At 48.3% G+C, this 24,376-nt stretch overlaps 4 protein-coding genes across 6 annotated transcripts; all 4 read right to left on the bottom strand.

Moving 5' to 3' along the window:
* Positions 1 to 874: 874 nt before the first annotated feature.
* Positions 875 to 5,331, bottom strand: LOC120958961 (sodium-coupled monocarboxylate transporter 1-like). The gene is made up of 7 exons (XM_040382056.2): positions 4,995 to 5,331; positions 3,223 to 3,759; positions 3,094 to 3,145; positions 2,957 to 3,024; positions 2,741 to 2,895; positions 2,196 to 2,336; positions 875 to 2,127 (listed from the first exon to the last, which is right to left on the bottom strand). The coding sequence occupies exons 2-7, from the start codon at positions 3,757 to 3,759 to the stop codon at positions 1,143 to 1,145; spliced, it is 1,938 nt and encodes a 645-aa protein (XP_040237990.2). The 5' UTR covers positions 4,995 to 5,331; the 3' UTR covers positions 875 to 1,142.
* Positions 5,332 to 6,258: 927 nt separating this feature from the next.
* LOC120955065 (sodium-coupled monocarboxylate transporter 1-like) lies at positions 6,259 to 11,218 on the bottom strand. Of its 2 annotated transcripts, none has more exons than XM_040375545.2 (7): positions 9,988 to 11,218; positions 8,903 to 9,451; positions 8,783 to 8,834; positions 8,655 to 8,722; positions 8,431 to 8,585; positions 7,724 to 7,864; positions 6,259 to 7,631 (listed from the first exon to the last, which is right to left on the bottom strand). In XM_040375545.2, the coding sequence occupies exons 2-7, from the start codon at positions 9,449 to 9,451 to the stop codon at positions 6,638 to 6,640; spliced, it is 1,959 nt and encodes a 652-aa protein (XP_040231479.2). In that variant the 5' UTR covers positions 9,988 to 11,218; the 3' UTR covers positions 6,259 to 6,637. The 2 variants fall into 2 exon arrangements, with proteins under 2 accessions (XP_040231479.2, XP_040231480.2); XM_040375546.2 differs by having other exon boundaries at positions 10,015 to 11,218.
* A 75-nt stretch (positions 11,219 to 11,293) lies between these two features.
* LOC120955064 (sodium-coupled monocarboxylate transporter 1-like) lies at positions 11,294 to 18,407 on the bottom strand. Of its 2 annotated transcripts, XM_040375543.2 has the most exons (8): positions 18,174 to 18,407; positions 17,753 to 17,817; positions 14,288 to 14,888; positions 14,150 to 14,217; positions 13,914 to 14,068; positions 13,305 to 13,445; positions 12,249 to 13,227; positions 11,294 to 12,183 (listed from the first exon to the last, which is right to left on the bottom strand). In XM_040375543.2, exons 3-8 carry the CDS (start codon positions 14,886 to 14,888, stop codon positions 12,166 to 12,168), a joined length of 1,962 nt encoding a protein of 653 aa, XP_040231477.2. In that variant the 5' UTR covers positions 17,753 to 17,817; positions 18,174 to 18,407; the 3' UTR covers positions 11,294 to 12,165. The 2 variants fall into 2 exon arrangements, with proteins under 2 accessions (XP_040231477.2, XP_040231478.2); XM_040375544.2 differs by lacking the exons at positions 17,753 to 17,817; positions 18,174 to 18,407 and adding an exon at positions 17,358 to 17,597.
* A 161-nt stretch (positions 18,408 to 18,568) lies between these two features.
* On the bottom strand, positions 18,569 to 24,360 carry LOC120955063 (uncharacterized). Its single transcript, XM_040375542.2, has 6 exons — positions 22,873 to 24,360; positions 20,766 to 22,790; positions 20,391 to 20,682; positions 19,991 to 20,318; positions 19,767 to 19,921; positions 18,569 to 19,699 (listed from the first exon to the last, which is right to left on the bottom strand). Exons 1-6 carry the CDS (start codon positions 23,435 to 23,437, stop codon positions 19,351 to 19,353), a joined length of 3,714 nt encoding a protein of 1,237 aa, XP_040231476.2. The 5' UTR covers positions 23,438 to 24,360; the 3' UTR covers positions 18,569 to 19,350.
* Between the last annotated feature and the right edge of the window lie 16 nt (positions 24,361 to 24,376).

Raw genomic sequence — 24,376 nt, 5'->3', positions numbered from 1 at the left:
ACCGGAATGCAACAATGAATGGCTAGAATATAGAGCTTTCATGCAAGTCGAAACCACAAATTATGATTCTTTTTCTCGAATTATTGCTGCTTTTTTTCAACCAAATAACCTCTGAAAAGTTTCTCACAAAAGGTAACATCTCATGTAAAACGATTACTCTGGCTACTGCCCGGGAACAGGGAAGCCCATAAATTAATAGCATTTTAGCGTGCCGCACTGCTCCAGCCCTATCCAATTACACCTTCGAAATAAGCGGTCAAACTACCGAGCCAACACTTTCCCACCGTGTTGTTGTGCTTCCGGCACCAGGAGAACCTACACTACAAAGGATGAATTATCACCGGCGCTGGTAAAAACTCCCCAACACTTTACTAAACGGTACTGCTCGGTGGTGTATTGTTTTATCCTTGAGGGTACCCAGAATGTTCAACTCCAACCCCCCAAAACCCCAACAGCACCATTGTGAAGCTATGCGAACACAGCTACGCCAACCGGAAGCCATGCGACACGCTGACGTCAGCATCGTCCTTGGCGTGGCGTGGTACAAGGCGAAAGTTTTATTTCATTCTATATGCGCTTACAACCTTTGCCGCCGCATGCTGGTGCTGCTGTCGTGAGCTGAAAGTTAGCTTTTCCAAAAGGATAGTTTTTCCAAGCGTCACACCATACTGCCGGAACTGGAAACAGTAACCTTTCACCGAGAATTGCTTGGAAAATTTGGTACAAAACCAGCGTTGCATAACTCACATTTCCTTTTTCAGCGGTAAGCTCTTTACGGGCTTCTTCTGGGTAAAAGTTTCTGGGTTTGTTCGTAACCCGAGCATCTGTTTTCTAATTTTGAAATGTATTTTTAATGAAGAAAAGGAACACCAAGTCGTGTGTGTCGTTTATTATTAAATTGTGCATCGAACATTGTTACCTCAACCGAACTCGCTGTCAAAAGGTACTGTACGATCATCTTAACTGCAATACTACCAACATCTGTACAACGTACATCATAAATGCCTACTCTGATGATCCTCTTGTGTCCTGCGTATCACAGATATTGTACTGTATGATGAAGGTAATGGTTGTTTACTGTAATGTACTAGAAAGAACATTGTTGAATAGTGTGTTCTAGAAGTTAATCCAACATTCATTCTTCAATTGTGTGCCTTTACGCGACCATTTTGGCCATTTGCTGCAGTGCCATATGGAGCACTGCTATCGACTGGGATATTCGTTTGCGTTTGCATTTCTTCGCTGACACACGTTGGGCCTTTGTTTGCCGTTCCAAAGTAGCTGAACGATTCCCTCGGTAGGAAGCGATGCACGACGGGTGAGATCAGCTCCGGATCGATGTAACGAAGATCCCGTGGCCCTGTGAGGAACGATACGATCGATCCAACAAGCACTACCGTTGTTACACCGATCGGTGTGATCCAGTGGTAAGACAACCGGTACAGCGGAAACACTCCACTCTCATCCGGGTAGATCGGATTCACGATCGTTGTGTTCGTGATGAGCTCCGCAATGCATCCATCCACCGAGACGGGCAGCTTGTGTGGCACAACCTCGCCCGCTGCACTCGCGAACTGACTTCCGAGTGAGATCCAACCGGACAGAAGCGCACCAGCGATACCTCCAGCCAGTGCTCCCTTGGTGTTGCTCCACGGGACCAACATCCCCAGCGTGAAGATCCCTCCCGTCGTACCATTTCCGATTGCCGCCAACGTTGCCGACACGATCAGTATTCCGTCCAGCTTGTCCACGATGAACAGACAGCCCATGGCGGCCAGCCCAAGCACAACCACACTGCCACGCACGACGATGTTGGCCACGAGCGAGCTGGGCGTCACGCGGAACAATCCTTTCAGAATGTCTTCCAGCAGCACGCCCGAAGTAGTGTTCAGGATGACGGAAAGCGAACTCAGTGCAGCTCCAAACACACCGGCAATAAAGAGACCTGGCATGCCCCGCAAATTGCCAACCGATTCCATCACATAGTGCGGGAACAGCTGATCGCTCGTTGTCACCAGTCCCACGGTGGCCGGATCGCAGTCGTAGTACTTCCCATACAGCAGCAGTCCAGTGTAGCAGCAAACCGACACGAAGATGGCCGTTCCAACTACAAACATGTAGATCGAGCTGAAGCGAAATGAGAGACGCATGAACATTCCAGTGCCATTTTGAGCATTAAAGCATCAGTTACGTACAATTTTGCAGTCTTTAGATTCGGCAGTGACATGTAGCGCTGTACCATCGTCTGATTGACGGCATTGTACGAGGTCCAGTAGAAGAAACCGCCAATCAAAACGGCCCAAAACGTTTGCCGCTCGTACATAGATGGATTGAAGCTGTCGAAAGCGTCGAAGAAAGGGACGAAAGAAGTGAAAACATTAGATCTCTGTTATGCTAGGGTAGGGAATTCCCTCTCACACAAAGAAGATAGATCAAGCGTTCCTCTAACAATCGCTCACTGTTGACAAGCTCCAATCAAACAATTTGTCAGTTTCGTGGACCAAAGTCACACACCCCACCCCGTTAAAGGTGTATCTTGTAAGCTGAACTGATAGCTGAATGGAGCATCTTGGCCATCTTCTAATCGCACCAGATGTTGGCGACGCTCCGTTTCTCCTTTTGCGATGCACGCGCAGCCTTTTTGCGATAAGAGGGAATCAGTGCCAAATATTCCTTAGTCACCGAAAAACCGATCTCTTCTTTGTGTTTTCATTGTTCATCAACAAATATGCGAGCTTACTTGAAGAAGTCTATCCGACCGCCTTCCACCGCCCGGTCCCAGATAACGCCCGGACCACCGAGAGCGATCGTGCCAATAATCACGACCACGACGACCGAGATGAACATTACCACCACCTGCCAAGCGTCGGTGAACACAACCGCCTTAATACCGCCCTAAAATTCAGAACAACCACATGAGTATTCGATAAACGGCTTCCAGAACTTAGAGACTTACCAGAAGTGTGTAGAAGATGCAAACGACGCACACGATTGCCCCAATAACGTAAATGTTAAAACCGGTTACTGTAACACAGACGGAACGTTAGATTCACATAGTAATTGAACAATTCTGGAGTCTTCCACACCACATACCTTGATTGAAGGCAAGCGCTGGCACGTAGATAACCATCGGCAAGAATAGCATCTGTAAATGATTGATAGTTGTTTGTCATGCTTGTTTTTTTTTGTAATCCCGAATCTCGCACGCTGCCCTCCTCTTACCTGATTAATGACAAACATTACTGACGCCATCGACCGTACGTAAGGATTGAACCGTAGCTCCAAATATTCGTACGAAGAGTTTAACTTTAGCGAGCAAAACACGGGCAAGTAAACCGTACACACCGCAACACCCATCAACAGAATCGGAACCGCGATCAGCCAGTATTGTGTGCCGAAGTTGTAGATCTCTGCCGGCGTCCCCAGTATCGTCACGCCAGAAATGTATCCCGCCAGCAGACTCATCGCCACCGGGAATGCTTTTAACTTGCGTGACCCCAGCAAATACTCGTCGATCGTGGCAGAACCAAACGTGTTGGTAGGCTTCTTTGCTGGAACCCCTGCCTCGGGCAGATGGTCCTGCTCATCCTCGCATTCGCTCGTACTGCTGCTGGTGTTTGTCGATCGCTTGAAAAACCCATAATAGATGCCACAGGCAGCCGACAGGATCAGCATGCCACCGAACATGCAATAATCGACGACGCTGAACTGATACATCTCGCGGATGCTGTCCGACATGGTGCTTCTGGGAGACGACATCTAAATACCAGAAAACAATTATATCAAGAAAGGAGAACGTAAGTTTTTCTTTTACCTGGCCCATCGGATTATCCCACGGATTATGCAGAACAAACCCAAACTGGTTCACCCTACCACCGCCGGCATCATTCTCTGTCTCAGAAAACTCTCACGCACATTCGACAGCAAAACATTCCGGTACGCAAAACCAGTTCACTTGAACCCTTCTTTCGGCAAATTGAACTCGTCACATCTGGAGCTGTATCGCATGCGAAAAAAAAGAAACCTCGCTACGCACCTTAACCTACCGAAGCTAAAACCTACCTAAAAAGGAAAGGACTACATGTCGTGCGTGCTGACATTAGTGCCTTCGCAAACACGGGGAGATGTCACATGGGGACGCGTGTGATTAGTTGTTCAATGGAAAGGCTCCAAAAACCTGTAGCCTGTAGCGAGACCGCCGCGTCAACGGCTCCGTTTAAAGGCATGCTAAACTAAGTGGTGTTTAAGGGTGCTAAAATGTTGAAACGGTTGATGTACAAGCCTATTGACATGGTTCTAACGATCATTTTCCCTTAATAAGACTGTATAGACTGTCTTCGCGCATTAGAAATTCAACCACAAACGGCAACCTCGTTAATATGTGTTTCTCTTAATAAATCGATTAAACCAAACGGCGTCGGGATCGTTTACGGTTCCTCGAACTCAAATTGTTTCATGTTGTGAAATAGGTTCCAATGCCAAAAGGCGTGCCCTCGCTCCACTGAAACCCCAGCTCCAAGTACCCCACGATGGATTCGAACTGACAGTTAGCGGTCGCCTGTGCCGCCTCTGGTCAGTAGGTCACAATAACATTCGAAAACTAAAACAGCTTCTAATTTTATCTTCGATTTCTTGTCCTTCCGGGAGGGAGAGAAAAACGAACATTGCACCCACACAAAACGCCACTTGTCCATCAAACCAATCCATCACACTTTGAAGGGCGTACAGAGCTGGTACGAAACGTTGGTCTCGTTTTGCCACTGCTACCGTTACACTTTTTGTTTATTTTTGGTTGTTTCACAATGTGCCAAAGGTGTTTGTAATTATTGTTTCTCACTCGCGTGTTTGGCACCATTTCGCACTACGGTTACATTCAATTTACAACATTTCCCCATTTTTCCTCTCTATGTATTCTGGATCGTTGAGCTACCTCTAACACGTGCACTAAACCGCACTAAGAAGCGTGAATTTTAATTGCAACAACCAGCTCTTACCTTCACTCCTACCCTGCCTTGCTCAGCTACCGAAAACTCACTCTAGCACTCTGGCACGATCCTGCCAGTCCGACAGTACAATTAGCACTGAAAAAAGGGAGCGCACATTAGCACAACAGCACCGGCAGCCGGCAGCAGTAACACACAGCAGTGGAGTGAAGCGATCACACACGCGTCAATCCATTCGCGCGATCCATCGCCGTCGCCAATGGCTCAGGGGTTGCCGGGTTTTCTCTTTCTCTGTGCCTCGGCTATCTTTCTGGGCCTACGGTGATACGATGGTGGTAGTGGTGAGCCCTGGCACAGACCGACGACCGATGCCGGCAAAGATGCCGCCACTTTGGACAAAACAAAATCAGCAAACCCGAAAATACGAATGCACGCGAAAACCACACAACGAACGCACGCAGACCGTTTATGCTGAGCGCAACAAGTTAGTGGCGTCTTTTGGCGCTTTGCCTTTCTTTTTAATTGCCGTTGCGTCGAATGTTGCAGTTTGCCAGATGCAGTTGAGCAGGGGCTGCCGTGCGGGGAATGGGTAACATTATGCAATTTGATCGCTGGCACTGGTTGTACGAGAACGAGAACGAGGTGGATCGGTTTCATATCCGCTCTTTTTCCGCTTCTCAAGCGTTTTAATGTACTTAATTTTAGGATACATTTTTGCTTACACATTAGTCAATAGAAGTTGTTTTGTTAAGTATTTTAGTGCCGTTCAGTTGCGTTGTTTGTAAACAATTGCAACTGCACGAAATTGGACCATGCAAACCTGAGCAGAAGGTGCGACAAACAAATATTGTTATTAATTTGCTACTGCCTAGTGCACATGGCTTTACCTTCCCCTTTTCAGAATTCGTAACACCACACACCACAGAGCAGATTTTGTCAACAATTAAACATTTAAATCCCTAAAAAGTTCAATCAAAACACTAACATTTTACCCAAAATATACCGTCACTTTAAGCAACAAGCCGCACTTCACAATCATCCTCAAGGATGAACAAAGCATCATCATTATCGATCGGCACTGATAACAGGGCCTCTGATAGTACCGTACACCAGAAAAGGATAGATTGTACCAGGCTACTAACCGCTTTCGACTTGGCTCTGTGGTGTGGATGAAACGGCCTAGGTTCATGAGCAATGAACTCTTATTTTTGGCCTTATTATCCTGACACAGTTATTTTGAAGGTATTCTGATAAACGTCAAGTGTGCATTTCTCATCGGAGCATCGAAACAACACAAACAACACAAAAACATTACTATTTTGTTCCCAGTTTTTATTGATTTTATTTATGTATTACAAAATCTATTACAAATCTGTTTTTCTGGTTGTTTTTAAAAAAATAAACATTCAATCGGTTTAAAACGGTTATTATTAAAATTCGTTCATCTTTGCACTACTGGTAAAATCACAGCTTGGTTGGAGTTTGTAAAAATATATTTGTGAATCGTTTAAATTGAGAGATTTTTTTGTGGCGCTTTTGGAAAAATTGTATCGTTATTCCCTGATAATTACGACTACACTAAGCTCGCTTTTAAGTACATTTGTTTTTACTCATATGTCTAGTTGAATATATTCGTCGTGCAGCTATTGCACAGTACAATAACATCTAGTCTTAAATTTTCTGCTAATATTTTCCTACCATCTTGTTCTAGCTTCTTTACCTACCTGACCGTTCAGATCGTTCGCTGGACCGTATGGGACGGTAAGATCAACAGGCACGCTCGCTTGTGCTTGCATTTCTTCGTTGAATATTGTCGCATTTTTGTTTGCCGTTCCAAAGTAGCTGAACGACTCTACCGGCAGCAAACGATGGATGACGGGCGAGATCAGTTCCGGATCGATGTGCCGCAGATCGCGTGGTCCCGTGAGGAACGATACGATCGTTCCAACGACCAGCACTGTCGTTACGCCGATCGGTGTGATCCAATGGTAAGACAACCGGTACAGCGGAAACACTCCACTCTCATCCGGATAGACAGGATCAACAAGGGTAATATTTCCCACCAGCTCTTCGATGCACCCGTCGATCGAGACGGGAAGCTTGCGTGCAACGATCTCCCCTGCACCGCTTGCAATTTGATTCCCCAGCGACACCCAACCGGACAGAAGCGCTCCCGCAATACCCCCAACCAGTGCTCCCTTGGTGTTACTCCACGGGACCAACATCCCCAGCGTGAAGATCCCTCCCGTCGTACCGTTGGCAATCGCTGCAAGTGTGGCAGACACGATCAATATTCCATCCAGCTTGTCGATGATAAACAGACACCCCAAAGCAGTGAGTCCCAGTATCACCACACAGCAACGAACGAAAATGTTTGCCTTTAAAGGGCTCGGGTTGAGCTGGAACAACCCGCGCAGCACATCCTCCAGCAGAACCGCCGAGACGGAGTTCAGTATTACCGACATGGAGCTAAGCGCGGCTCCAAACACGCCGGCAATGAACAGACCCGGCATGCCGCGCAGATGTCCGACCGACTCCATCACATAGTGCGGGAACAGCTGATCGTTGGTCGAGACCAGCCCGACCGAGGCAGGATCACAGTCGAAGTACTTGCCGTACAGCAGCAGCCCCGCGTAGCAGCAAACCGACACAAACACTCCCATCGCTACCGTGAACATGGCAATGGAGCTGTGCAAGAGGGAAGAAAGGGAAGAGTGTTCCAGTCATATCACATGCCGATAACGTCCACGAGCTGATAAACAGCATCCCAGGTAACTTACAGCCTCGCTGTCCTCAGATTCGGTAGGGACATGTACCGCTGTACCATCGTTTGATTGACGGAGTTGAACGAGGTCCAGTAGAAGAAGCCGCCAATCAGGACCGCCCAGAACGTTTGCCGCCCGTACAGCGTGGGGCTCATGCTGCGTGGAGGGGAAAAAGAAGATAAACAAAAGAAACATATATCTTTGGATTGCACAACTTATGAAATCAGGAAAGTACAAGATGCGTTGCTCTTTTCTTCTGTTGCTATCTCTTGTCTCTCCTCTCTTGGGGGCATCTTTACGCGGAAGCGCGCCGCTGTGTTGCGTGCTAATCGCTGATTGATTGATTGTTCTGTCCTGGCCATATTGAGGCGCTGGTTCGGCACACGTGTGCTTGAATTGAGTCCGTCGCGATATTGGGCCGCTTCATTCAAAACCATTGTACCCAATCATTGGACGGCCAAGAGGTTAACTGCCAAAAACCAGCAACCTGCTGGACACATTCAGTAACCTTTCCCAGCTTACCAACAAAAAGGCACTGCTGTTCTATGGTCTCACTATCTTTGCTCCCTGTACGGCCTCCATAAACATTAATTGCTCAATGTTGACAAACATGGAGCACGTGAGCCCTCTCTGGGTGTCCCATAAAACCCCTCCACCAACATTGTTGAGTTTCTGTGCTGTGATAATCTAAGATGCGTCTTATCGCCTTTTTCGTATCTTACTTGAAGAAGTCTATCCGTCCACCTTCCATCGATCGCTCCCAGATGACGTCCAGCCCGCCAACCGCGATCGTGCCGACGATCACCACGACAACGACGGAGATAAACATCACCACCACCTGCCAAGCGTCGGTAAAGACGACCGCCTTGATGCCACCCTTAAAAGGAAAGCGAAAGTTTGTATGTAAGCATTCCCATTTGGACGCGTTTGGAGCGCAGATCCTTACCAGGAGTGTGTAAAAAATGCAGACGAGGGACACGATCGCTCCGATCATGTACAAATTTAGTCCAGTCACTGCAAATAGTAGGGCGCGTTTACATCGTTTATATCAGAAGTTATTTATTCTTTATTTGCCTTGATTAAATGCCAACGCTGGTACGTAGATGATCATTGGAAGGAACAGCATCTGCAATTGACATTTAAAGTTATTTCAAATAATATTGAATCGCTTTTTTAAGTTGCACACGATCATACCTGATCGATCACAAACATCACCGAAGCGATCGAGCGGACGTGTCTGTTAAACCGCAGCTCCAGATATTCGTACGAAGAGTTCAGCTTCAGCGAGCAAAACACCGGCAGATAGATCGTGCACACGGCTACCCCCGTCAGGATGATCGGTACCACGATCAACCAGTACTGCGTCCCGAAGTTGTAGATCTCTGCCGGTGTGCCCAGTATCGTTACACCGGATATGTATCCCGCTACCAGACTCATCGCCACTGGGAATGCTTTTAACTTGCGAGACCCGAGCAAGTACTCATCGATCGTGGACGATCCAAACGGACTGATCGGTGTCTTACTCGCCACCGATCCTACCGTGGGGGGATTTCCACCCAGATCGAGATCACTCGTGTCCGTGGCCGTGGGTGTATCCTTTGTTTTGGTGCGTTTGAAGAACCCAAAGTAGATCCCGCAGGCAGCGGAAAGGATCAACATTGCGGCAAACATACAGTAATCCACCACACCGAACTGGTACAGCTCACGGATGCTGTCGAGCACGGTGCCTCTGCTAGAATCCATCTGTATTAAAGGGCAATGGAGAAGCAATGGCAGAAGAGCTTTAATATTTGTTTTCAAGAGCACTTATCCTCCAATCTCGGGGTCGTCAACGTGACCTTTCCAAAACAGTTGCTTCTTGCTTGCTTGCCATTCTCCAACAGACTGTTTTTGTTTTATAATTTCTTTTCAAACACCCACAGCAAAGCAAAGCATTGGGGGATGAGATGCACAAAAACAAGATATCAAATTTCCGAGACAAGATTATTGCTATGTAAATTGCAAACGCTGGCAGTCGCCTTTCCGGTCCATTTCCAATGACACGGCGGCGGCGATTTTACTGATTTTTTGTTTTGTTAGGTTCTGCTTTCTACACTCTCTCTCTCACGCACACTCTCTATTTGATGTTTGCTTTCTAGCAGGTGTTGCACTGTATGAAAACAACTTCTAAATTTAACTGAGTACTCTCATTTCCCATCACCAATGTCGCGTTTTGTGCGAATGCTCAACCTTACCACACGTGCCGAGGCAAACAGCAGTTCCAATTTCTTTTCGCTTACCTCTTACGAAAACAGAAAAAAACACACCTCCAACACGTTACTGAACGATTGCTGGCACGACGACACCTTCAATTGCACATTCCCCTTGTCGACAACGGGGCGAGTCCTGCCTTCACCGGCACTGCCCTGCTTCCTTCTGCGCGGCACAATGCACACTGAAGGAGACGCACTTTTCCGCACGGCTAGCGCGATTAACACGCCCGTCCCACGCCCGTTCGCTCGCGTTCGGCGACTGGCCGATGGTCGGCTGGTTCACACCTCAAACCGGACCGGCACGCTGCTGCTGCTACTGCTGTGGTGGTAGTGGCAGCCGGCGACACTGCTGATATTGGTGGACGCGCGCGGTTTGTTGCTTGTTTATTGCCGGCACACGCATGGACGGCCACGTTGTCACGGCAATCAAACGGCGCTACAACAAACGCAAGGATCGTCGTCGGCACCGAGTGTTGTTTCCTAGGGTATTAGTTTAGTACATTATCACCTTTATTTTTGTGCTAATTTAAATTTCATTCGACGCACTTAACAGTCTTGTTTTTTTTTGCTAAATCGATTTCAATCTGATTTGGTTGTCAAGAGCGGCCACAATAATTGTTACACCTTTTACTACGCCGTTTTCTGCCACCGACGAAAGGGTAACGTTATGAAATAGCAGTTACGCGCAATCGCAGTTAAATCCTGCCAATTATTCTATTTTCCACCGTAAAAACAACACCATTCAAGCGTTTATAATTGCTCCGTTATAAACGTAATCAACGGAAAGACAATAGATTCCGTCCCACGCTAATTGCACTACATACATCTTCTTACATTGTTTATTTTCTTAGTACACTTTCCACCACACACTGTCCCCTCACACTCACAGAAATCATAAATTGTAATCCTTATCAGGAGAGTCTACCTGTTTGATTCTCTGTTCTCAGCGCCTGGATGGGTGTGTGTGTGTGTGTGTGTGTGTGTGGGTGTGTTTTGTTTATCTTTCCAACCCGCTAGAAACAACGGGCCCACAAACCGCGGCAGTACAACGCATGCGGCATGCTTTCCTGCAACCGAGCACATGGAACCATGAATAAATTGCTCATGAACACTCGTGAACACATGAACACAGGTTCATTTTGTCTTCCCGCGGTTTTGCACGTCGATAGAAGCGCGTTTGTTACAGCATTTGTGATAACCTGTTGCGAGCTCTACTTGGTTTTGGAGTGTGATATCATTAGTATTAGTATTAGTATTGGGATAGAGCAATGAATAAATGTTATATGGCCTCTTTTCATTATTTATTTCTTCATAAAACAGTCTCCACACCGTGTCGTATTCATACATCTGCTTTATTTTTACTACATTCATTACATACACCTATCAACCTGTTTTAAGCATTCGTCTTTGAACTCACTTCCCAAACTAAACGCATTGGCTTTTACAATACATAGCTTCACCCTCCTTCCAGTTGCAATCAAAACATCCTTTCAATCAATAACCACCACACAACAAATAACAAGAGAAGAAGAAAAAAACAACTCCTCCAGTCCGTGTCCGACTGGATCCACTTCTTTTGCACCGCGTTTTTTTGCACCATGGTCTATCACAGATCGTGTAACGATATGGTGGGAGGTAGGGGGAGGGTATTGGGGATGGTGGTGGTCGTGGAAGAGGAGGTTGCAAGCTTGCTGACCCATACCCTCACACACTTACGCGTAAAATTACGTAAATCTTACAAAACCTAAAGCAAAACAAACCAAAAACACAATTTACCGTACAATATCGAACTGGCTGCTCTTTAAACCGTTCTGGCCGTCAACCCCTAACACCCACACACACACACACCCCACTGTAAGTAAGGAAGTCAAGTAGACACTCGATTGTTTTGTACACAGTCTTACTAAGAGCCAAAAGTGAACTACTACTTCTGGAATGGCTGCCCGGGCGCCCTCGGTCCCGCCTTTACTACCTAAACTACGTACGTCGTTTGTCTTTGCGCATTTTTCAATAACCTCTATCGTTCGCTCTCCTGTTCTCTCTCGCACACACAAAGGTGTCTTAGTGTTAGCGGTGGATCAGATCCAGAGTTGATGACTATCGAATTTGGCACGGTGTTGCCGCGTAGGTCCCCGACTTCCCGATGCAGGGATTCTCCACGGGATATGCGTTAAGTTCGTTTTTCAGTTATCATCAGTAGCTTCATCATCGAGATTTCGTTACCTGTTGAAGGAAACAATGCCAATAAGAGACTTTTCTTTCACTCTTCTTGATTTTGCAATACATACCTGTCCATTGCGTTCCACCGTTGTGCCGTACGGTGTGCCGGAAGAGGACGCAATGTTCGTGTGAGGTTGCATTTCTTCACAAAATATCACCGGCGCCGCTGCACCACAGTTCTTGCTTGCCGTTCCAAAGTTGCCGAACGATTCTTGGGGCAGGAACCGATGGATGACGGGCGAGATCAGTTCCGGATCGATGTGCCGCAGATCGCGTGGTCCCGTGAGGAACGATACGATCGTACCGACGATCAGCACTGTCGTTACACCGATCGGTGTGATCCAATGGTAAGACAACCGGTACAGCGGAAACACTCCACTCTCATCCGGGTAGACAGGATTCACCATCGTAACGTTGGTGACCAGATCTTCGATGCAGCCGTCGATCGAGACGGGCAGCTTGTGTGGGACGATCTCACCCGCCGCACCGGCAAATTGGCTGCCAAGCGACACCCAGCCGGACAAAAGCGCACCGGACACACCACCGAACAGGGCGCCCTTGGTGTTGCTCCACGGGACCAACATGCCCAGCGTGAAGATGCCGCACGTAGTGCCGGCAGCAATGGCAGATAGCGATGTCGCTACGCTCAAGATACCGCCCAGCTTTTCGATGATGAACAAACAGCCCATAGCGGCCAGCCCGAGCACCACTACACTCCCCCGCACGAACACGTTCGCGACGAAAGGGGATGGGTTTACCCGGAACAGCCCTTTAAGTATGTCCTCCAGCAGGACGGCTGAGGTAGAGTTTAGCACCACGGAAAGGGAGCTAAGCGCGGCTCCAAACACGCCGGCAATGAACAGGCCCGGGATGCCCTTCAGCTTGCCCACTGATTCCATCACGTAGTGCGGAAACAGCTGATCGTCCGTCGTCACCAGCCCAACGGTGGTCGGGTCGCACTCGAAGTACTTGCCGTACAGCAGCAGCCCCGCGTAGCAGCACACCGACACAAACACACCCATTCCTACGGTAAACATGGCGATGGAGCTGTGGAATGTTACAAACAACGGTGTTAACAGTTAGCACATAACAACAGCAAACATGATATGATAAACGTCACTTACAGCTTTGCTTTCTTCAGATTCGGCAGGGACATGTAGCGCTGTACCATCGTTTGATTGACGGAGTTGAACGAGGTCCAGTAGAAGAAGCCACCGATCAGCACCGCCCAGAACGTTTGTCGCTCGTACATCGAGGGATTAAAGCTGTTGGGAAGGGAATTAAAGATAACATTGATTAATTAGCACCGGTGATTGATCGTAGCACCTAATCAAAGGGCTGTATAATTAGTCTAAAATCTCCACACAAATAAATCCTATCGCACGCAGGTACGATCATAAATTATAAAGGAGAACCGCGAGAGAGCGACGGAGCGAGAGGCTGAAAAATGTATTCCAGGCAATAAAGCGTTTCCCAATGTACTTTGCACTGTAACTGTTGCAAGCAGCCGCAGGGTGCTGTGTCACATTCTTTGCTAGCAAAACAGGAACATTTAACACGTTGATAAAAAAGGAAACTGTACTAGTTATACACCCATGCTAACGTATCTTATCGTCACCGTGTGGAGGGTAATATAACCCCAATAGTAGCAGTAAAGGAGGGCAATGTACTGCTTCATGCATGTATACTGGGTCGCGAGTCCAAACTCTCTTAATTGTAGAATATTGTCTTACTTGAAGAAGTCTATCCGGCCACCTTCTACCGACCGGTCCCAGATGACATCAGGGCCGCCGATTGCGATCGTTCCGATAATTACGACAACTACCACCGAGATGAACATTACGACCACTTGCCACGCATCGGTAAATACCACCGCTTTGATGCCTCCCTGGAATAATTACGACAAATTAAAAACATTAATATTTATACAATCGGGCTGATCGATCGACTCGATTTCGAGCGCACTTACCAGTAATGTGTAAAATATACAAACTACGCACACGATCGCACCGATCACGTACAGATTGAAGCCGGTTACTAACACACAAAAATAGACCAATTAGTAAGGAATTCTTTCCTGAAGATTGATTGGCCAAAGAGATCTTACCTTGATTGAAAGCTAACGCTGGCACATAGATGATCATCGGTAGGAAAAGCAGCTCGTCTATGACAAACATCACTGATGCTATCGATCGAACGGAAGAACTGAACCGCAGCTCCAGATATTCGTACGAAGAGTTCAGCTTCAGCGAGCAAAACACCGGCAGATACACGGTGCAAACCGCAACACCCATCAGCAGAATGGGAATCACGATCAACCAGTACTGCGTGCCGAAGTTGTAAATCTCCGCCGGAGTTCCCAGTATCGTTACCCCTGATATGTATCCCGCCACAAGACTCATCGCTACCGGGAACGCCTTCAACTTCCTCGATCCCAGCAAGTACTCATCCATCGTTGAGGAACCGAACGTGGTTTTGGTGCGCTTGCTCCCACTCGCCACCGTCACCGTGCGGTGGGCACTCTCATCGTCACTGCTGCTGCTTTCCGGCGTCTCCAAATCACCGCCCTTGTTCCGCTTGAAGAACCCAAAGTAGATCCCGCAGGCAGCGGAAAGGATCAGCATCGCACCAAACATGCAGTAGTCGACCACACTGAACTGGTACAGCTCTCGGAGGCTTTCCGCCAGTGTACTTCTCCCGGACGCCATCTGCAACGTAGAAAAAGAGTTATGTACATTACTTTCATTCCTTTCAATCGATGACTAATAAATGCGATATCGGTCATTTGGTGGTGACATCTTTTTGGACACCATTTCCTCCCACCAAAGGTCGTTCTTATCACCCTCGTGTTGACAATCGACAAGGCGTTATATGGATTTAATGCTTTGGCGCACTGGACGGCACGATACGGTACGACGAATCAGGCGCACGTCTACATTTTCACAGAAACGTAAACTGAGACTTTGACCCCCTGCACCACCATCTAGACACACACACGCGATAACGGACAGTCGGTGTAAAACCGGTCATAAAAAATGGAACCACGCTCAGTGGGACTTGCGATAAAGAATCATCATCACAGAGCCAGGGCCCACCCCTGTTGATGTCCGTTGGAGGGTTTGGAGTGACTGGACAAATTATACCACCAGTACCAGTACCGCTTCCGGGGGACAATCACGAATAGAAAAATGATCAGAAAAGATGGACCACTGTACTACATCTCATCGAACTTCAATCGAATGTACCAGGATTGACGTAAAAAGCATCACACAAAGACCTCCTCATGCCGGCTCACGAGTACACGGCAGCAATTAGCGAGACGATTGCCGTCTAATTGCGTACCACAGTTCTGGCACATGGTTGTAGAGGGGACGATCGTCGATCGAGTTTGTTTGCACTATGTGAGCGTCACCCGGCCTGTACCGGTATTTAATTTATGGATATGAAAGCTTTCCAGAAGCATCCAAAGGCTCTCATCTCCTGCTCAATTCGGTATGATTTATGAGAAGAGTTGTGGGTTGTTTTCCCCTACTGCGGAAATATTCATTTCATGTTGAAGTTTGCAAATGATATCAATCTATTTTTAACGTCTAATTTACATAAACCGCTGCAACCGGTTCTCTCGAACTAGCAAAAACAAGAAGTTCAATAGGGCGGGCTCGGCCACGCTCAGCCGGAGGAACCGGAGGAGGGGTTTTTGAGGGCACGTTTGGACTTTGGACCGCGGACAGGCGCAACCTCGGGAGGCGCGTGTTCGCGTGTTTCTATTGGCGTTGCGTTATTATTATTGTGATGTGTGTGACGTTACATTCGCGTGATGTCGAGATTGATTGGTTGTTTGCTCAACTCCCCTTCGCGCGCATCTCGAGTTGGACGAGCTAAACTTGTTTACTTTCGCACTGGGCGACCCATTATCACAGACATGAGAACCTTCGCAAAAGGTTGAAAGGGTGGAAAGCTCAATGCGTTGTTTAGACGGTCACAATTAGAGTGCGAGCACACATACAGACTGTCGGTAAACAAACGACTCTTTCTTCGATTTTCGAGCACACCAGCGGCCGGTGGTTTTGTTGCTGCTCGTGGTATACTCATTGAGTCCTCGCCGTCGTCGTCGTCGTTGTTGGCCTGCATTCGCCTGCAAGCACAAAGCGAACCCGCAAAACGTCTTGTGCGGTTACGCATGCATTGATTCCGTCACGGGGTCAACGCTGAACTGAAGTGAAGGTTGCCGCGGTTTCATTACGTTTCCTTTTTTTTTCAATTTGTGTCTTCGATTTTCGAATGGTTTGTTACATCCCATTGGCGGTTGTTTTGCGCTACTGTGTTTACGATGCTCCGCCTAACCAAAAAGGTATATTTAGAGCGAATGGTTGAGAACGGATCGTAACGCTAGCGGGCGAAGAATGTCTCAACGATGACGATGCATATGCAAAAAGAAAACGATCACTTCGAACGGCAGTAAGCGCACTATTTAGCCACAATGTAACAACAGTCCTTCCTTTCTGATCAATAACATTGTTCAAGGGCACACAAACGAATCCATTCACATTCGTTCCTGCACAGAGGATTGTTGAAACTTATCACAATATTCAACCTCGCTGTGTGACGCACTTGAATGGATAAAACACTCATCAGCACCTCACCGTCACCAGAGCTTGATTACGAGATAATCGTAATAGCAAAAAAAACATCAAAATCTATTACATTCCACGCTGCCTCACGCTGTTCGATAACGATCAAAGGGAGCGACTCATCGTCTGCTGCTCTTTTTGTTGCAATATTCCGATATCACGCGATATCACACCTGCGACACTTGGCCTGGCCATGACGCCCGTCGATGTATCCACTTGTATCCCTCTACAGCGAACTTTCACCATTAAGTCTGGCCAGGAACGATAAGAATGCGCTTCGAGCGAGAAGCACTTGGCGGAAGTGCATTTACACTCCCCCACTAATCGAATAAACATGCCCCACCACCTATCAAACTATCGACGCAGCGCGTGTCTTGCTTCTCTGTGCTTTCCTTTAATTAGATGCACCTGATTCCGCACACACCCTCAAGGACGCACAGCCGAGCGAACGAACCCGCTTTTCCGGGTGAGATAACGTTACGGTTCAATTCTACGGCGCTCTCCTGCCCGTGAGGCACACTGACCGCCTCTGCGAAAGTACACTACCTTGAAAGCGATAAGCAAAAAACGCGAGCGACCTTCCCCGCGTTGGTGGTGGTGGTGGTGGTGGTATAAGTGGTTCACGATGCTCGCGTATTACAACGGGCTACCCGGCACACGCGTTTTGTTCTCGCTAGCTCGCGCGCTAAGCGTACTGGCTGGCTCGGTAGCACAATCAGCACTATACGCGGGCATCGATCGCGGTCCCGTACGAGCGGTGTTGTGAGCAGCCAACCGCTTCGCCACGTGCTCTGGTGGTAGTGGTGTGCACAGGTCGGTTTCTTCGCGACCACCACGGTTGCGTGCACGTTGCGCCACCACCACCGCATCGGGAGCCTGACGCCCTACATGCCTTATGCTTACAGCAAATGAATGAATGAATGAATGGATTTGTGTACTACCTCTCGCACACACTGGCGCACGGGGATGGAGAAACGAGGGATGGTTCAGCTGCACGGTGTGTTTCCTAGAATGAAAGTTTTGTTAACAAACTATTAGACATTTTGATACTGTTTTTAGTGTAAAACAATTTTATTAAAAATAAAATCAATTCACTTATCGAACGATTCACATTGCGCCATGGTTTGTTTACTGGCAATCTCACCCCATTACTAGCCAAATTCCTGCCATTATGCAATTCATTCATCGCGCAGTAACCACTGCCCCCATTGCCCTTTTCTTGCCTTCCAAGACATTCCGCCCATGCGAATTAGAATTTCGAACACACAATATACTTGGACACTTGTGGAAACAGTACTGCCAAGGCAGAATCGTCCACGAATACGCAAACTAAACGATACTTTCCCAATATCCCAAACTTACAGCTGCTATGATGTGGCACCATTGGCTGGGAGTTGGGACACCAAGGACGTGGTTCACACTGAAGCCGTACCCCCAAAAAAGATGCAAAATGGCCTCTTTCGCCGACCTTTGGATCGTTGTGCTGTCCTATTTGTTGCCTAAAACACTAGAATTCTAATACACGAGCAATTTCCATGACTGTGAGCCGAACAAATGTGAACTGTTGGACGTGCGCGCCAATCACAACAAACAAACCTCTGTTTTGACATTTCTCGATGACGTCACAGCCACTATGGGACGGGTATGGACATAAACGATAAAAGTAAACGCGATCGTTTTTCCAGATATTTTATAGCAAACAAATGGACTAATTAATTTCTTTCGTCAATTTGAATTGGTCGACACGCTTTGTACCGTTTGTTCATGTAAATTCATTAATTAAAATATACTTTATTGTAGTCGCGTCTCGTACACACAAAAAAACACTCACCGGAACGCATTGCGCTCTAATTCATAAGCGAGATCTTAAGGCTTGCAACACCTTTACCTATTTGTTTCCTTTTTTTTCGCATACAGCACTTCAGTTCAGTGGCAAACTTCTTATTCTCTTCTTCTTCTTCTTCTTCTGTTCCTCTTTATTAAAGAATTCGTCCTCCTATCTCACCATCAGGTTTGTCTCGTAATAAGCGACAACGTGCGCTGTACATATTACACTATGTACACAATGAAGCATACTTGTTTCAAACAGATCACACACTTTGCTGCACTCAAATCATATGACAGCCGCATGCTTCCGGATTGCACACGAAACAACGGTCGGAAGAATTCAAAAGGAACGTGATAAATAAATACTATTTGGAACATACCATTCCATTCTTCGCGCGTTGGCAAACGCACCATACGCACAAACACACACACACATACGCACACGAATTTACATCAAATAATTCCAAAGCACTAAACACTTCATTAGTGCCTCTTCATCTATACATAAGCAACAGTGGAAACAGTGTGTACATAGCACATATAAATAATTCACAAAAGCTATGCAGCACTGACAACGGGACTTTTGTTGTTATTGTTGCAGAAGTAGCGTTCTAACTAATAGCCGTGTTTCAAATTACGAACTTTTGAACCAAAACATTAACCTGTATGCTTTTGTGCCCCGAAAAGCAGCAGCCTCTTTGTCGTCGTCAGCCTATCGTTTGCTCTCCTCCTGCATGTACTCATCGATCGTTTTCACCGTCAGCAGCTGATCGCTCAAAAACACCAAATCACGCCCACCGTTCCAATGGCCACCGTTCAGTATGCGTTCCCGCGGACGGTACAGGTCGATCCCGCCGTCATTGCTGCGCAGCCGGCTGTAGATGTGCAGCGAGCCTTTGTCGGCCCGCTGCAGATCCTTCTCCAATCGCGGATGGTTTGTCCAGCAAACGGTCGGATCGTTGAGACTGAGCGTCAACAGTTCGCCACTGTCGAACGTCAGACAGTGCCGATGGCCGGCATGATTATCATCCAGTGCCCACTGTTGACTTTCGCTTGTAATACTGTGGAATTGGAGCGATGGTAAAATAGTTTAATGCAATGCACGAACAACCGAAACGATTAGTTTACCTCAAGGATGCCAATGCTATATCATAGCTATGCGCTATGTACCATGTCGCTTTGTACAGGTTGAGGGCGATCACTTTCACCACCTTTCGGTTACAGCTGGACGCAGGATCTTCTGACTGGTGCATTTGCCACATCATGAGCGTGTTGTCGTTATTCTTGAAAGAACGGAAACACCCCAGTTACTCCTCCACTCTTTCTTACCTTACTCTCTCCCAGCAACTCACCTCTTCAATGTGAAGGAAACAACATACGATCAATCCTAGCTCCAGCTTCAAGTCAACCGTGTGCAGAATGAACCCGCTCTCGTAACACCAAATATGCACGGACGTGTCGCCGAACCCGATCAGCTTTTTATCATTGATACACTTCAGTGCGTTTAACTTCTGCTTCACGGTCATAAACTCACGAATGCAGGCCAACGTTTGCATGTCCGGCGTGAGGCTGTACTTGCACAGTCCGGTCCTCGATTCTAGCACCGACACGTGCTCATGCCAGCAGACGAGAAAATCGCGCGAGTTTGGCAACGGCATGAACCGGATATCCTCCAGGGAACTGCAAAATGACAAACAAACCAAACCACATTTTACAAAAGGCAAAGGAATATTTCTATGACCAACTTCTTACCTTTTAACCGTGTCCAATTGGAACGATTTTAAACGCAACTGCTCTTCATACTCCTCATCTTCATTTTCCTCTCCATTGTCGTCGCTGGCAGCAATTGGTACATTGCCTTCACTAACCTTTGCCACCTTGCCGACGGATACCATGTCTAGAAAGTAAGCGTTCACGTAGATCGACACCAGCGGACAGGCGCGTGCCTTATCTTCGCTCAAGTTTCTAGCCCTCGGTTCCAGATAGATGGGATCTTGTTTGTTGAACACGATTCGAGAAGCATTCTGTACATCCACCTCAGTATCTGTAAAGCGAGAAAAAATACGGAAAAGGTTCATAATATGTTCCCTCAAGCCACGAACTGTCACACTGTCCCTCCCTACATACCACGATTCCAGCGTCGAATTTGAGCGACTCGTTGCCATTCCTGCTTGACGCCAAGGAACACACTCAACCGCGAGTATCGCCAGAAGCTGACGACCTCCTTCTGCACCACCACCAGTTGTTCGCCCAGCAGGAAAAGGTGCAGCACCTCCCCATCGGCACGGTTCAGCGGGTTTCGCATGCGCTTGCCTTCGTTCACTATGGCTACCGGTGCCGGCGGCTGTCCGGGCGGAATCGATTCGATCGTTTGGCATTCCTTGGAACGCTTCACTACTTGTTCGTGCATTTCGGCACTGGTCGAGCTGCTGACCGCACTGTCCACCGAGCAGCGGGGCCGTTGCGTTGAGCTTTTGGCCTTCTTTGCCATCACAGGGGTGGATGAGGACGGGGAAGATGCGTTTGAAGATTGCTTCACCTCCCCGGGTGAAGGTTGTTTGTCCGGTTTATCAACCACTTTTGGCGATGGCTGCCGCTGCTGTTGCTGTTGCTTCTTTTCGATTGACTCTGCACCGTGCACCTTCTTGCGTTCTGGTCGCGTGGATTTGGCCAGCGAGCGTAGATTCGTGTAACCGTTTCTATACCGTATTACCTTGCCACTGCGCAGCGAGCTGGTGAGGACGAGGCGCCTTACACCACGCAACCCACTGCTGGCAATGATCGTCGGATGAGCCCTGTGCTTGGACGCTGGCTTCCGCTTGTGTTGCGTCGCTTTCGGTCGAGAATTTGCCTTTGCTTTTGCCGAATTTACAACGGGCGTGACGCTAGTGGCGGTTCCTTCGGCGGTAAGCATGCCATTGCGTTTTTCCACCAGCACACCGGCCCGATGCCCGGACAGGGCCTGCTCCTCCGTCCGAAACACTGGGCTGATGCGAAGATACTGCAAGAACTTGTCCCGCTCTTCCTCATCCCTGCTCAACAGATACGCGTACGGGTTGGCTTTATAGCATCCATCGGTCGTCTTCAAGCCGGCACACGTGTTGCCAGATTCGTCCCCACGGTCCGCCCCTTCCTGTACCTGGTCCGCGTCCGCTCGGTATCGGGTCGGTAGTTTGTAGTAGTTTTTGCGCGTCAAAATGCGAATGTTCGATCCGTTCACGTTGCCACCTACCTTATCGATTTCCGGATTAACTTGACTTTTCCGAAAATCCAAGCCATTAGTGTCCACCACCTCGTCCTCGTCGTCATTACGCAGCTTTAGCGCGACCGACATCGGATTGGCAATGGCCGAGTTTGGAGAGTCTAGCGGTGGCACATCGTTGATCGTGCGTCTTTTCTTAACGCTTCTTAGCAATCCCGCACTAGTGCACGGCCCATCGCCAGCTGCCGCTGCTGCTGCTCCGGCGGCATCATCCTCGAGCGGGTCCGAGTCTTCATCGCTTGAACCCTCGTCGGCATCGTAATAGTGCGGCCGCTTGGCACAGGACGACGAGCTCGTTTCGATCTGTGCCTTCGTGGGGATTGAGTGGAGCAGGTCTTCCGCCGTCACACGCCACTGGTCGATGCGATCCAGGTGCGACATGGGCGGTACACTTTGGTTGATCTTTTGCAGCATTAGATCGAACTCGCTGAGCGCGTTCGTCTGCTGCGGCTGCTGCCCTCCGTCGGCGGAAAGTTTCCTCCGGTGCGACAAACTGTGCTGGGTAGACAAATGTTTCGACCAGTCGGAGCTGTCGTCGTCCCCGAACGAATTGGCCATCGAGCTCGCCTCGACGGCTTCGTCTGCATTGTTCGTCCCAACTGGCTCTTCCTCACACACATCCATACGTTCTGTGGCAGGTTTCTGCGCTGCTGTCGTGTCGCATCTTCGCAACACCACAGTTGGCTGAGCGACAAAGTGATCCTTTTTGGCGTAGGAATAGCTAATACGGCGATTGCTTGCTTCCTTGCCACCGTCCGAATGGGACGATTCCTGCTCCAGACTAATTTTTGCAATGCCGGGAGCTACACCACCATCCTTATGGAACGAACGGCGGATGATGCAGGATTGTACATTGTTAGGACGGCCTGCAGTGCCATCTGCCCGGCTTACTGAAACGAAAAAGAGGGGAAAACAGACTAAAAGTTAGTTTGCTCTTTCGCGGCAGCAGTTTTCTTCCAAACTCCAACTTACAGCTGCCCGCCCGGACCAGCTCCGGCAGCCCGATGCGCACGCGAATGTCCTCCAGGCTAACCACCGGATGCATTGCCGGTGACAAGCTCCTGCAGCAATCGTCCTCCGCACTCTCCCCGCCGGCAACAACGGTCTGCGAGGGTTTTTTGTTGTACGTTCGATGGAGAATAATGTTGCTGCACGGTTGCGGCCCGCTTGGGGCCATAGCCGCGGTGACGGATTCTAGCTTCATTTGATCTTTTAGCAAAGCAAATGCCCCTGGCTCGTTGGTGAGCGATTCGCTTCGCTCCGGCATGCGTCCCGTCCCATCGAACAGGCGCTCCAAAGTGGTCGGTCTCATCGTGATAGTGGGGGCGATGGTTTTTTGACTCCTGCTGCTGTTATCATTTTCATCCGTTTCCTCCCGCTCCTCCTGCTCCTCCTCCTCCTCTCCCTGCTCTTCCACCCGCTGGGACAGCTGGACGTCGTCCTCCTCGTCGATACAATCCACCGGCGACGGGTTGCTTCGCGTCGATTTCGCCAATTCACCTTCGCCTTCGTACTTTTCCAAGTTGATTGAATGCATGGACGCGCTGATAATGGAACCGCTATCGGCTAGTTACAATACAACAGCGAACGTGTTTCCACAATTGTTACACTTATTGTCAATTACAGTGAAGTGTATGCAAACGATAGGTGTGTGCTCGTCCACCCAGATGCAACCCCAGCAGAACCTGGCACACAAATTGCACAATTCGCACACACACATACACGCATGCACCGACACACGCCAGACACTGCTTGGGTTGGTACTCTTTCCGGTGTGCCACCGAATCGAATTCGACACCGTGGTGTCTGGCTGTACACGCGCTTCAAAGGGTTAACCTGTCCAACCCCAAAGCACTTTTCCTACAACGTAAACGCAATTACCGGAAGTCTGTTTGGGGATAATTTTTCAACCTTTTCGCAGGGCGCTCCAACACGGCAAGGACTTGTATGGATGTGGATGATGCGTCTTCGCTTCACTTTTGTCCCATAACGAACACGGCAACACAGCTCAGGCACACTTACAATTCTTATCAAACGATGCGCGACAGGGTCCGATCACTTGCCGTCGTCTACTGCCGAGCGCATTACAATTTAATTACACCATTTTCCACTATCGCGTAGTTACCAAAAATAAACGAATTCACAAAGAGAAAAACACACAACAAGCCACCTTTAACACAGGTCTGGTCTGGTCGTCAGCATTCTTTTTCGCCACTGTTCCACCTACACACACACACACGCACACACACATGCATACATCCACAACGGGACTGCAGTGCGGCGGCTGATTTAAGTAAAAGTTAACCACTGAAAATTCATTCCATCGGATGTTATTTAATTACTGTTTTGTTTGAATAGAGGCAGCCAATTTCGTTCACTGTTTGTTGAGAAAAGTCACTCTTTTCATCGTTCCTCCTGTTCTTCTTGTTCTTCTTTCATCTCCACAACTTTTTCTCGGAAGGGTGCAACACTAGCG

This window comes from Anopheles coluzzii, chromosome 3 (genome assembly GCF_943734685.1).
Source record: "Anopheles coluzzii chromosome 3, AcolN3, whole genome shotgun sequence".
Taxonomy (NCBI): Eukaryota; Metazoa; Arthropoda; class Insecta; order Diptera; family Culicidae; genus Anopheles; species Anopheles coluzzii.
This window is presented reverse-complemented; position numbering and strand designations above follow the sequence as displayed.

Bases quoted from the DNA above. Each gene is read 5' to 3' on its own strand.
- LOC120958961 (XM_040382056.2), bottom strand. From the start codon at position 3,759: ATGTCGTCTCCCAGAAGCACCATGTCGGACAGCATCCGCGAGATGTAT. The intron at 2,896-2,956 runs GTAAGTCTCTAA...TCTGAATTTTAG, and splicing joins GCATCTTCTACACACTTCTG to GGCGGTATTAAGGCGGTTGT. The intron at 2,337-2,740 runs GTAAGCTCGCAT...CGCTTTCGACAG, and splicing joins GGTCGGATAGACTTCTTCAA to CTTCAATCCATCTATGTACG.
- LOC120955065 (XM_040375545.2), bottom strand. From the start codon at position 9,451: ATGGATTCTAGCAGAGGCACCGTGCTCGACAGCATCCGTGAGCTGTAC. The intron at 8,586-8,654 runs GTAAGGATCTGC...TTTCCTTTTAAG, and splicing joins GCATTTTTTACACACTCCTG to GGTGGCATCAAGGCGGTCGT. The intron at 7,865-8,430 runs GTAAGATACGAA...CCCTCCACGCAG, and splicing joins GGACGGATAGACTTCTTCAA to CATGAGCCCCACGCTGTACG.
- LOC120955064 (XM_040375543.2), bottom strand. From the start codon at position 14,888: ATGGCGTCCGGGAGAAGTACACTGGCGGAAAGCCTCCGAGAGCTGTAC. The intron at 14,218-14,287 runs GTAAGATCTCTT...TTTGTGTGTTAG, and splicing joins AGCGTTAGCTTTCAATCAAG to TAACCGGCTTCAATCTGTAC. The intron at 13,446-13,913 runs GTAAGACAATAT...CCTTCCCAACAG, and splicing joins GGCCGGATAGACTTCTTCAA to CTTTAATCCCTCGATGTACG.
- LOC120955063 (XM_040375542.2), bottom strand. From the start codon at position 23,437: ATGCATTCAATCAACTTGGAAAAGTACGAAGGCGAAGGTGAATTGGCG. The intron at 20,683-20,765 runs GTATGTAGGGAG...CTCGCTTTACAG, and splicing joins AATTCGACGCTGGAATCGTG to ATACTGAGGTGGATGTACAG. The intron at 20,319-20,390 runs GTAAGAAGTTGG...GTCATTTTGCAG, and splicing joins CAATTGGACACGGTTAAAAG to TTCCCTGGAGGATATCCGGT.